At 38.2% G+C, this 12,755-nt stretch overlaps 1 protein-coding gene across 1 annotated transcript in view; it reads right to left on the bottom strand.

Annotated features, from left to right (window-relative positions):
• Window positions 1–2,394: 2,394 nt before the first annotated feature.
• Window positions 2,395–12,755, bottom strand: part of LOC306803960 (mucin-5AC-like) — a gene marked incomplete at its 5' end in the record, with an annotated part of 37,509 nt that continues 27,148 nt past the window's right edge. Inside the window, 15 exons of the mRNA XM_079309982.1 lie at window positions 2,395–3,612; window positions 4,136–4,241; window positions 4,850–4,907; window positions 5,511–5,639; window positions 6,300–6,398; window positions 6,510–6,632; window positions 7,016–7,050; window positions 7,263–7,367; window positions 8,027–8,204; window positions 8,874–8,905; window positions 9,267–9,364; window positions 9,648–9,717; window positions 9,943–10,121; window positions 11,049–11,247; window positions 11,598–11,781. Of these exons, the coding sequence (XP_079166108.1) occupies window positions 3,381–3,612; window positions 4,136–4,241; window positions 4,850–4,907; window positions 5,511–5,639; window positions 6,300–6,398; window positions 6,510–6,632; window positions 7,016–7,050; window positions 7,263–7,367; window positions 8,027–8,204; window positions 8,874–8,905; window positions 9,267–9,364; window positions 9,648–9,717; window positions 9,943–10,121; window positions 11,049–11,247; window positions 11,598–11,781 (1,827 nt within the window). The 3' untranslated portion in view covers window positions 2,395–3,380. The remainder of the gene's footprint in view (window positions 3,613–4,135; window positions 4,242–4,849; window positions 4,908–5,510; window positions 5,640–6,299; window positions 6,399–6,509; window positions 6,633–7,015; window positions 7,051–7,262; window positions 7,368–8,026; window positions 8,205–8,873; window positions 8,906–9,266; window positions 9,365–9,647; window positions 9,718–9,942; window positions 10,122–11,048; window positions 11,248–11,597; window positions 11,782–12,755) is intronic.

Below are 12,755 nucleotides of genomic sequence, written 5' to 3'. Positions count from 1 at the left end.
TTGTAGATTCAGGAGTAAGTTCAGGCTCATCCTCAGGATCTGAAAGTAAGGAATCATTGTGTGGCTCACTTTGAAGTGTCTGGAAAAAAAACCCTTTTGACAGCAAACCTATTCATCCAGGTCTATAAACTGTGAGTCCAGAGCCCTCTGGTGTTGCCATGTCAGTGTAACAAACTTTAACCATCTCCACCAGCACAGTTGGTTATTCTGTGTATATATATTTTCATGTGTATATATATATATATATATATATATATATATTCAGGTATTCTGACCTGTCTTTTTTTTTTTTTTTTTTTTTTTTTTTTTCAAAGATAAGTGGTATCATTTATCCTAACTTTTAGGAAGGTTTACTTTGGTGCTATTATCCAATCTGAGTCAGCAACAACTCAGAGCAAAGATAGGTCCTGTGTAAAGGAAGATTTAGGAAGAATGTAAATATGCTCTACTACATCCATTGTAGTGCTCTGGTTTACATTTACTCCATATCCTGTTTCAATATCTTTCATTTTGCCTTTAATGCCCAAAGCATGCTGTTCCCTGTCCTCTTTTTGAATTGAGGGTTCCCATTTGCTCTTTCTCAGCACTGGGACTGCATCTGTGACAGAGATCCTCCCTTCTCCAAGGCAGGGTGGCCTCCAGTACTTCCTCAGCCACAGGTTTGGTGTGCCTCCATGATTTACCTTGGCTGATGTGCCCCTTCCTTCCTGTCTCCCCATGCCAGGACTGAAGCCTGTCAGTGCCCTTCATTCTCTTTCTGTTTTTCCTTTTCTGTTTATGCCACCAAACTCTGCTGTCCCTGCCATTATCACCTCTCAGTCTTCCCATGTTCCCCCCCTTCTCTTCTTTCTCACTGTATTAGTTTTTTATCTTTCAGTGTATGAAGTGGCTGGTGGTACAGACTTATCCCACACAGGGATCTCCAGGAAAGAGGATATCTTCTGGGATGCTAAAATACAGGTTTTGTATGGGAAAACAACTAATGATCTTGAAGCAACATGCAGGAAATCTGCTATTTCAGTTGGTTAATGATGGGCAAGGAGCTGCCCATCATTAACCATCATTGCCCATCATTTTCACCAACAAGGTGAAAAATAATTGATTTTTTTTTTAGACATTATTTCCCTTCTGCAGAATGAATAGGAGAATAATAATTTCCTAGCATAGCAGGTAAGGCAAAAAAAATCTGTTACACACTAACCTGGTCATGAATTCAGCAGTAGTGATACATTGGGAAGCCTGGTGGGTTAGCTGGGAAGAGAGGATGCCACCTCACTGGGATGCAAAAAAGTCCAAAGCATGGAAAAAATTAACAATATGTCAACAGGAAGCTGGGAGGGAGGTCAGGATTTCTGCCAGCAGGAAGTATGGCAGTGTTGGTGATTCTCACAGAAAACTCAGCACTCGCCTCTGAAGGGGGAAGTATAGGAATAATTACTGTCCTGTGAAAGAAAAACAGGTGTGAGAGCAGCCTGAGCTGCTGCAGGGCACCTGCAGGAAGCCTGTGTTGTTATCCTGTTACTACCTCTGTGAGCCATCCAGACTGTAGGAGAAAGGTTTAGTAAAAAACTTCCGCATTTTTTTACTGTTTGTAGATCCTGAAGCAGTTATTGGTAAGATGTTGCTTGGCATTATACAATGTACAGTCAGAGCTGTGGAGGCTGGTTCCACAAAAATTCCACAAACACCAGAAGTTTATGCCCAAAAAAGGAGGCAGAGGAATCCTTCAGCTTTATTCAGATGGAGGGACAGACTCCACCAGGACACACACCTGTGGGGTTTCCTCTCTCCAGGTTTCAGAGGGTGCAGCCTCCTTTTATCCTGAACTCCCAGCCACATGTTGCCTCTTCCTTTCCCCATTGCTGAGGCACTGGGAAGGCACAGCCTTCCCCAACCTCCTCCCACAGATTCCCCCCTTGACCCTGCTGTGTTACCCACAGCTCAGACCCTCAGGCTGTGCAGTCCCTTGTCTGTGTCAGGAGCTGGGCTCTGCACCAAACCTGCTGCCCAAAGGCAGCAGAGACACTGGGACCCATTTCAAACACACTAACACCCACACCTTCACCCAGCAAATCGTTTGGAAAGACATCAGCTTTCTTCTCAGTATAGTAATTACACAGAGTTCAGAGATTTATGGATGTTGCAGTGGGCTCTAAAACATGAGACTGACTGGTTTGAAATACTTTGGATAGTTTATGTCAGTCAGGTAAAGACCTTTCAGGGCTACGAAACAGGTGCAGACTCAGAGAGATGCTTGCATTCTGAGAGTTCACTGATTGATAGCATCTGAAGTGATGTGTTTGTTTTTAAGTGTTTTTCATTCAAAGCAGTATCAAAGCTCTATAGGGGTTCAGCTACCACAGCCTACATTGACTTTTGACTTGGAATTGTTTTATGAAGCCAGCAACTCTTACGCAAGGGATTCACTGAAAAGTCAAAGCAGATGTGCTGTAAAATGCTCAAAATTTATTAATCATAATTTCTTTGTTTCTTAAGGAACAAAAATTAAATAATATTCAAAAACAAAAGAAAATATACCATACCCAGACAACATGACAGAGAGTAAGAAATGGGATAACATTAATTCTGAAAGAAATTAACCAAAAAAATCAGTTAAAAAAATAATAAATAGCAGTGGTTCAAGTTTTTAAAGCTTCCTAGGAAAGAATTTACAATTATTATTATTATACTTCTGTTTTAAAAAAATCCTTCATATGCCTCTGTTGGCAAATACATATATATATATATATTTCTTCTGTAAACACTTAACCACATAACAAAACAAAATAAAAAAATCCATATTTTCATGCAGCTACTATGCTGATGGTGTTATGTAAACAAAAAGTAGTGTGCAGCAGCTTCTCACAATAGGATTTTTTTCCTTTTCCTCACAAAACCATGTAGGGAAATATGTCCATCATAAATTGTTCAAAATATTGAAGTTTATAGTTTTGAAAATATATTGCTTTCTGGACTCTTAAGTTTTCCTCAAAAAAAAAAAAAAAAAGAGACACATAGAAGCAGAGGGTACAGTTTTCCTTGGGCTTGGTTTGTTTTCTGGATTTGTCTTTTGATTTCTCTCTGTGAACTGGAATGAAAATGTCATTAAAAGTCCAGCACTTCTCAGAAGACAAATGAACAGAAAATGTCAAGCTGAATGTGCGCTGTACCTCTCAAGGTATAAAAGAAAAGACATAAAAAACAATGGGAGATATATTGATAATGAAAGCTGAAATTCTGTAGACAGACATACTGGGAATTTATGCAGAAAACCTCATCTGTTCATCCAAAATTTTAGCTGCTCTTGACACTTTTGTATTTTTTGAAGTTTCTTTATTTAGTCTTATGCTCAGCCCTTGTTTGAGGACTTGTCTCTAGTTCTAATTTTTGACATTGGCTTGCTCCTGAGAGGTCTTTGTCTGCTGTGTCTGCTGTTGGGTGTTGTCCTGGGTAATGCACTCAGCACCCACACAGCTGCATTGCTCCACGTAGGTGTAGGAGTGTTCGAGGGAGGTTCCATCACTGCACGTCAGGGTCACCTTCCTTTTGCTGGTCTTGATTTCCTGACAACACGAGCATTTGTGCACCATTGTGTTCGTTGTTTGAGAGTATCTGATTGAAAAAAAAAACAATGGGAGAGAGAGATTCAGAATTTCTGTGAGAAATAACATTGCCCCTCCCACCCATCACAAAACATAACCAGAAGTTGTGCGCTTGCATGTGGGATTATTGCTCAATATTACCATTCTTTAGTGTTATGGTGAAATCCAGGTAAATTGCTCCTCATTGTAAAAATTGATGACTCTAAGTCTTCATTAAGGCACAGAAAAACTAAGGAATTATTCCAGATCACCTAGTGAGCCAGTCCAGTGAGAGAATAATGAGAAACAAATAATCTCAGTTTTGAATGGGCAAAATCAAAATTCGGGTCTATTCTCTGTGGCACTGAACAGGCTGTTAAACACTGCATCTCGAGGTAATCAAGCTAGTACAATGCCATGTTAATTAGCACAGTGGAAACAGTTGATGACTGGGTAGATGTTGAGCACATCAGAAAAACACTTGTGATTTGCTTGATGTAACTGGTGTAAAGAGTGGAAGACAAGAGGCCACAATTATATTTCATGCCACTTACCGTGAGTAAGCATCACAGCTGCCTTCACAGTATGTTATCTCGACAGGTGCAAGAGATACACAGCCATTATAGTTGATGACAGTAGTCATATTGTGCTTCATACAAACTGAGATCATCACAAAGCAAAGGAAAATAGGTTAAAATACACGTGCATATAAATAGAGAGCTGTGTACAGATATGATATTTTGCAACTGAAAACTAAGGTGGGTGGAGCTGAAATAGAAAACTAAGTCACAGTGCATTTTTCCTTTAATTGCTGAGGGCCAAATGAAGACTTGCTGTTTGTGTTATCTGTGGATGAAACTTTCCCTTTTTCTTATGCAATTTGGTGCAGGATGCAGAAATTAAGAGCAGTGCTGTGGCAACTACTCAATGCACACATCTCTCAGAACTGGCTTTGCTTTCCTCCTTAAAGAGGATGCATCTATGGAAAATGGAGAATAGTCATAGTCCTTACCCTCCCATAAAAAAGCCAACACTTAGCATTAGGGGGTAGGAAAGTTCTCCATCTGTTTCATAAGGATGTAAAACACACAGTGGAAATGTCCTGTTCCTTTCTTTTCAACCTGTTTCCTTTTTTCACCCCAGTGATGCAGTGAACCCAAACCTGGTCAGTTCACCTCTTCTGTCTATGCACCCACTGTGCAAAATGGGCTAATATACCTAATATGGCACATAGAATCAATACTTTTAACAAAATTATTATTACTTACGTTTCGGTATTCTTCGGCACACTAAACAGCAGCCATCATCTGATAATTTGACATCCTCCTTAAGTGGGAAAACACAAAAAAGATAACTCAGATTTCATATCTGCATACTAAAACAGACTTTACCTGCTTCTTAATTTTCTCTGGCACAAGACAATGTGTATATTTTTGCACACAAGTAATCTGACTCCCAGCAAGGCGCAATATTGAGGGCATGTCTCTAATATTAATAAGAGTTATTTGAAAGGTGAGCTGGAGGAAAGCCCTCAGTTTAGTAGCATAATTTCAGCAAGCAATAAAGCTTGTAGCATGTGTAAGTCAAAATATTGTGACCAGAGTCTGAAGAGGTGAAGGATTATAACAGGGCAACACAATGAATGAAAAAACTGACTTGCCAGAGGCTGATTTTTGCTTCTAGGTCACTTCCAAAATATTATGCTTTTCTCTAATATCCAATCCTCAGTGAGGATTGATACATCACTCATTTTAATTTGGAGTTGCTTTTCTGAGATAAAATTTAACTGGGACCAGAGAGTATAAAAGGAGAGCTACTTTCTGCATGATGCTTCTGATAGTTATTTTCATTGGACACCATGATCCTTCGATCATTGCTGTTAGGCACTGCAGCCTTTCCAAAAATCAGAGCTGGGATAACAGTACTTACTGGATCACACTCATCAGGGTTAAAGGCAGGACAGCTTGCCTTTTTGATGACTTGAATGTACTGGTCACCATGTTTTTCACATGTGTAAACAGTACAGTTATCACCAGGTGGATTCCAGTATTCTCCTTCCTGAAAGTAGTCAAAATTAAAGCAAATTAAAATCTTCTTATATATAAAAATGAAACAAAACCCCCTCCTATGGTTTATAGTTGCTGTGTATAGTAGTTTGATTATTCTGAACAACTTCTGTGAATTTCAGCTGATAATTATTTGCCATATTATCATACTGCTATTAAGTGCTTTTCATTAACCAAGTGAAGAGGCTCTATTTTTATCTGGATATAGATGTGCTTTTTGTGTGAATAGTCTAAGTATGTCGACTCATTTGGAAAGAATAATTTGCATTTCAATGGTTTTGCCATTAGAATTTATGAAAGTATCAAAATGCCTCCACAGATAAAATTATCCTTTGAGCAAAATAAGTGCTACAGTTTCAGAACTGGAGGCAAACAAAAGCCCATTGCTTTCACCTATGTATTTTGCTATGTTGATTTCTGAAAGCCATTGTTCAGTATCATAATCACAGTTGCTTCCAGAAGTCTTAGAACTGGCATTTTGTGGTGTAGGGTATTGTTTCAGCTCTGTGGAGACTATCCAGTCCCTTCCTAAGCAGGCATTTGTCTAATATGAGGAAAGATGGAGAAAATAAATGTGACAAATATAAGGAGAGGAAAGAATGGAAAAGACTAGCAGAGTTCCCCAAAAGTGAACTAAACCAGAAGTAATTACATGGAGCACGTGTGTGATGTTGTCTGCCACAGTCACTACACAAGCTGCTGCCTTGCACGTGCCACAGCACTGTCCAGGCTCCACTGTGTATTTGTAGCCCTGTTTTGAAAGAAATGGAGAGGCAATGGCATTAAGTCAGGTCACAGACCTTAGCAGGTGGTTACTGGAGCTGGGTGGGGCAGGGATTTCTGAGAGCAGCACAGCACTCACCAGTGGACAGTAGGTGTCACAGATCACAGGCTGGCACCTGACTGTGGGGTGCTGAGGATTTGAGGGAGAGGATTCAGAGCAGGTACATTCTTCACAGGGGCCTGATGGAATGGCAGCTCCAGGCTAGGGCAAGTTGGAAAAACTCATTATTAGTCAGTTAAAACATGCTGCTGTGTGCATACATGTCATAGAAAATACAAAGATGCACTGTGTATAGACTAAGATATCCATAAATCTAAGCTATCCATAAATGCAATTTTGGTTGTTTTATTTAAGCAGAGTTTCTGGTTTGGTAATACCAATTTTGGAATCAAATTCTGCAATAGTAGAAAGAAGAGCAGAAAATGCTTGTGCTTGTACAGAGAGTATTAACCTCAGTGAAATAATGAATAATGTTTTATCTCAGACCTTCCTACAAAATATGGACCATGACAAGTATCTCAAAAACACTGCACTGTGAACTATGTGAAGTTGCATTTTTATAATGAGTAACTCTGGGTACTTACTGCATAATAGGTTTCATTGACCACACAGCCTTGTCCTGTAAAGAAGGAAGGAGGAGGTATAAGTTTTAAGAGGCAGAAATGCATGAAAAAGCTTCTGCTTTGTAGCTTTGTAGGCCTGTGGCAGCAGCTTTAAAACACTTATTGACAACAAGGCCCAATATGGTAACAGATAATTTGCATCTCTCCCATAAGGTTTTTGTAACTTAGAAAAATACAGCAGCAAATTAAGAGGGTGCACAACACTCACTGCATTCAAAGACAGGACAGCAGGTTCCAGGTGGCATTACTGTGATTATTTCCTGTCCCTCTAAGCACTGGGGTGTGATGCCAGGGCAGAGGCTTGTGTTGCAGTCTGTTTCATGTAAGAGAATATAGAAAATAATAAGCTCAGAATTTTTGAATTGAAGCAGTTTTGTTTTACATAAACTTCTGAAGTTTCCCCATGGGGTAGATATGGTGCTTACACAGAATAGCTTAATGACTAATTCAGTCTATGTGCCAAGGTATTTTCAATGTGATCAGACTTTTTCATAACCTTTATAAAACAAAACACTGAGAAGAACAGAGTGGTAATTGTTGGAAAGAAGGCAAATTTGTAACCAGTGGGGAAATCTAGTCCGACAACTGGTTCTGGAACTTTCTTGAGCAATTTTTAAGTAGTCAGGACTATTTTTTAAAGTTAATTTTCCTAATACTGGTCCTTGAAATAGAAAATGTTTTGGATGTTTTTTGAATATTGTTTCAGATAGTGGCAGTATTAAAAGCTTTCAATATTAAATTATAGATGATTTTCAGTTTCTTTATATCTAACTATATAAAATCTTTTAGTCTTTAAATTTGTTACCTTCAGGCATTTACTATATGCTCTGCAAGAAGGCTCTGAAAAGCAGTATGAGGGAGAAAAGCATTATGACATCAATGCAAAGAATTAAAAAGTGAGAAATGATTGCTGTTGTTTCCTAAAATTAATATAGCATATTCCCCATGATAAAGAACTAAGACAGTACTTACAGCACTCAGTCCTAGTGCAGCATGGATCTTCTGGTATCGGTATCTGAACAGGTATGTAGCCTGGTTCTTCACAAAATACTTGCTGTGTCAGAGAACATTCATGTTTTGTACACTTCACCTTAAGAGTGTTTTTGTCACAGACACATTCCTGGCAGTCTTTTGTCCATTTTTCTCCTGGCTAAAAAAAGAAAAACACAGACAAAGGAAAGGAAATAAAAAAATCAAATATAAAAGTAAACTGAAATAATTTTATTTGCTTCCAGTTGACATATTCATGCATATAGTGATAACTGATTATATCAACTTTTCTGTATTTTAGATTTTAAAGGGAACCCTCGATCTCTTATTAGGTGAAGATATTGGAGGCCACTAAAGGTTCCTGAGTTCACAAAACTATTGCTTTTTCTTTGTTAATAGCATTAGTATGAGGGTTACAGGAGTTCTAAAAGAGAAGTGATTGAGCCTCATTTTCACATTAGTTTGCTGATTTCTATGCAGCTGAGGAACTAAGAATGCAGGCTATGAACATAAGTAACAGGTAAATTTTGTTATCCATCTTCCCCTTCATTTCTAGTAATTATAGTGAACCAAACTTGTAGAAGTAAAATAAACATATATGCCTAACTTCCACTACTACCATCTCTCTCTTTTTAAAGTTTTTTTCCCCTGTCTGTGAGGTTATTGAAATAATATTTTATCACTTTTTACTGTTGAATTTCTTAGGGGTGCTCTAGCACTTATTATTTTTAAGACTGAAAGTGAGCGGCAAAGCTTTGGTTTAGCAGAACACTAAATAGCATCTTGTTTCACTTGTCTGTGCTCATTAAGCCACACTTGTGATACTCACCCATCTGGACATTCCATTTGGTTCTCTGCAGACTGGAAAGAAAAAGAAAAAACCAGACAAACAAATGAATGGTTATTTACACCACTTAAAACTCACAAAGGAGTACATACATGCAGTTTCTTGTTAGCTTTGTCTTCACAATATTTTTATTTGAAAGTGAATATGAAGACTAGTTTTGCTGAACTGTAGAATTCTACCATCTTGGTGGGTCTTACATAAGGAAGGATGATGGAAAAAAGGGCAATATTGACTATTATTCAGTTTGTAATTGGGGACACTTAGGGAGGCTGATTTGCAATGATCTGACCATGTAGAAGATCACTATAGAACTCGGGCCTCCTGACTTAACAACCCCAATCTATTTATTCCCCAAACTAGCTACAGATGACTTACCACATTCAGAGACACAGGTGGTGCTCTCTGCATGCAATAGAGTCATTCCTTCAGGACAGAAACAGCCTTCAGTTACTCCATAACCAGGACGCTCATAGCTGGAATGGGAAGAATATATGTGCTTGAGTACAGCACTTTTGTGGTGAGGCAGGGGGCAGAGCAGCATATTGTGTCAGATACAAGACAAAAAATTTACACTTTCCAAAGGGCAACAAGGAAGCACGTGTTCCTAGAGCTGATTGGTATTTATAAACCTTGAATAAATCAGTGAAATTCGCAACACATTTCATTATGAAATAACTCAAATTTCTGAGGAAAGTAGATAGATAAGAAAAATACAAGCAGATGTGTCAGGGTGGGGTTTTTTTTGTTTTTCCATACCTTTGGTCACAGTTAACTGGATTAATAGGCCCGCATGGCTTGTATACCAAGCTTGATGGACAGCTGAATGCTGTATGAAAAAAGACAAAAAAACAATTAAAATTGACAGTAGACGTATTTTGTATTTTGTTTTCAAATTACTATAGCTTTGCCTCCTTCATCTGCAGCTTCTGTGAGAAGGATCCCACTGGATTTTTGTAGACAGTAACGAAGTGTCAGATACAAGGCATGTTTAGTGAATAAAACACTAATTTCTAGCATTTATCACACACATTTTGGGTCCTGCAATACTTACAACATGTATTGTTAGTCATTCCTCTCCAATCAATGCAGACACCTCTAGCAGCGCACTCTGTTGCGTATATCTCCAAACTGGAACACTGCATGAATTCATCGTCTATGCGACATCCATCAAAAACACAGCCTTTGAAAAATGGTTCTGGTGGTATCACGGAATGGCATTCTGCAAAAACCCTGCAGATAGTAAGGAAAGCAAACCCCTTCTATGTTAATGAGCCATTATACAAAGTCTGTTCCTGTCAGACAACACTTTCCAGTTAACAGCATGTGACTCTGCTTGACAAAGAAAGGTATGAGAAACAAAACCCTAGGAATGGCCAATAAGATGGGAGATAGATTCAGGAAAGATTAAGAAATCTGAAGTGCCTTTTTTTCCTACAGATGCTAATGGTCATAATATTTCTGTATGTGTACGCAACCTTTTAGCAGTTTGACACCAGAAAATTAGTGTGAAAGGCACCTGCACCAGATTGAGCAAAAAGAAATGAAAAAAAGTAGCAATAGAAAGCTCACACAAAATAGCTCCAAACTTACTAGATACTACAGAAAGTATATGTAAGAGTGCCTTTATAAAGAACTTGTCTGAAAAAAAGCTTTTGTCAGCCTGCACAGATAGAAGAAATACTTCAGGAAAACAAAACCTTTGTGCTTTTTGAACTCCATGTTTTAGCTAAAATGTGCAAAGAATTAAGGACATTTCTCAGCTGTTTGTGTCTGCTTTCTTTACCTGTTTGGTAATTGGGTTCTATTATGATTTGTACTGAAGACACTGTTCAAATTTAGTGTTCAGTCTTTGCTTAATAGTTAATAAGCATACTCTAGAAGTATTGCATCCAGGGAGTATTGATTTTAGTGCTTGCTGCATACCTGGTTTTCTGACTTTACGTCTCCTTGTTCGCTTATCTTTGGCATGCAAGTCATTAAGGCATTAAGGCATAACTGGCATTAAGGCCAGTTTCTTTTGCAAAGGCCTTTGACTACATATATTCTGTTATTAAGCTGACGTTTTCAGCTGTTATCACATGCTAAAGCTATAGCTATTATTCTTCTTTTATGATACTGAGACAATTTTGTCTAGAAAAAATGAATTTCTTTTCTTACTCGCTAAAGATAAGCTTGCAGAGCTGAGGCGTTTGACATTGCGGCTTTGGTGGAGGTGTGGTTATAGTTGGTGGCACTGGTATTCCATGGCAGTCCTTGTTGTTGTCAACAATCCAATGATGAGCCATTTGGGGACAGGAGGAAATGATCTTACCACTTGGTAAGCGGCATTCATCCTCTTTATTGTTTGTACACGTTCCTGGAAGAGACAAGCTGGGTAAGTCTCATAGGCCACAGAGATGCACAATATATTCCTGAGCTGATATGTTTAGGAGTGATGTGCTCATGAAATGCATATTTTGTCTTGCTTCACAGGGAGTGCTTTCTCTAGTTACATGAACTTTAAGTTATGGAAAAACATATGTAAAATGCCAACCCCTAAGAAATATTGAGCTTTTGACATCCTACAGAAGTTGAACTGTACTCATTTCCATTTACTGCTGTTTAAAAATTTCTGTAACTTGTAAGACTGCATAGCCAGGGCAGGTGAACATAACCAAGGTAGGGGTGGGGAAAGAGGACCCCCTCCAATGTGTGCGTTCTTCTTACCACATTGTCCTTCGGTGTTGTTGCCAAACTTGCTGTATGGGAGCTTCACAGAGAAAATCAGACCACTAAAGGTGATAACAGCACCAATTTCTTCTATTTCAACAATCATATTGATGCCAAGAGTGGAGAAAGAAATGCCATCTTTTTTGAAGCCTGGTTGAACAATCTTTTTGTTGAAGTACATCTGAATGCAGGGTTAAAAAAAAATAACAAAACACCACATCAGAACAAGTACTACTTCTGCCTGATTGCTGTAAATAATATATCTTCTAATCTTCATAATTATACATAACTTCATATTGTTGTTCATCACATGCCCATTGGCATCCTAATGATAGCATATATTTGCATTGATGTCTTGACTTGTATTGCTATAATGTATTAATAATCTAAGCAGCTTCTACATATTATGTTCATGCTGATTGTATACCAATACACAGTGTTCTAAGCCTATAAATCCAAGTATTTTCACTGTATCCCTCATGATTATGTGTATTGGAAACATTTTTCATATGGAAATGAGTGGTAGTTTTCATTAGCTACAGAAATATCCCTGCCATTGTTATGTAAAAACTTAGCCAGATAATCACACCATCCCTATATTACATAGTAATTGACACTGGAAGTGTTGTCTGAATTCAAAATTAAGTCAGATGCACTTACTGCCAGTTTTATGTAGTAGTGATCATATTTATTTGTTAAACTTTTCAGTTTGTAACCAGTATCTTATATGAGCTAATAAAGGCAAACATATTTGCCTAATAGTATTTTGTCAGAAGTTATTCTGAAATTCTCTTCTCACTGAATCAGGCTAAATCATGAATTAAAATTGTCAGTTACTGTTTTCTTTCACAGGGAATCACTGGAACCAACATGCTGCTGACTAAGAATTTGGCATGGCACTGTAAGGCAAGAGCACCTATTCAGACACTTTTCTCCCTTTGTGTTGATTCTCTAATCAACTAATAGATTCTCCAGCATAAGAGGGAGACTATCTTTTCATTTTCATTGGTTTGCCAATACCACTTTGGATCATGAAGGTGAGGTGACTAAGTTAACCCTTTTCTTCAGCTATATCTTTTTCCAGAGTAGGAAACTGAAAGGGGAATCATGTTAGTGCTGTTTGGCGCCTGAAGATCCTTATGTAGAGAAAGCATT

Source organism: Erithacus rubecula (assembly GCF_903797595.1).
Source record: "Erithacus rubecula genome assembly, chromosome: 6".
Classification (NCBI taxonomy): Eukaryota; Metazoa; Chordata; class Aves; order Passeriformes; family Muscicapidae; genus Erithacus; species Erithacus rubecula.
This window is presented reverse-complemented; position numbering and strand designations above follow the sequence as displayed.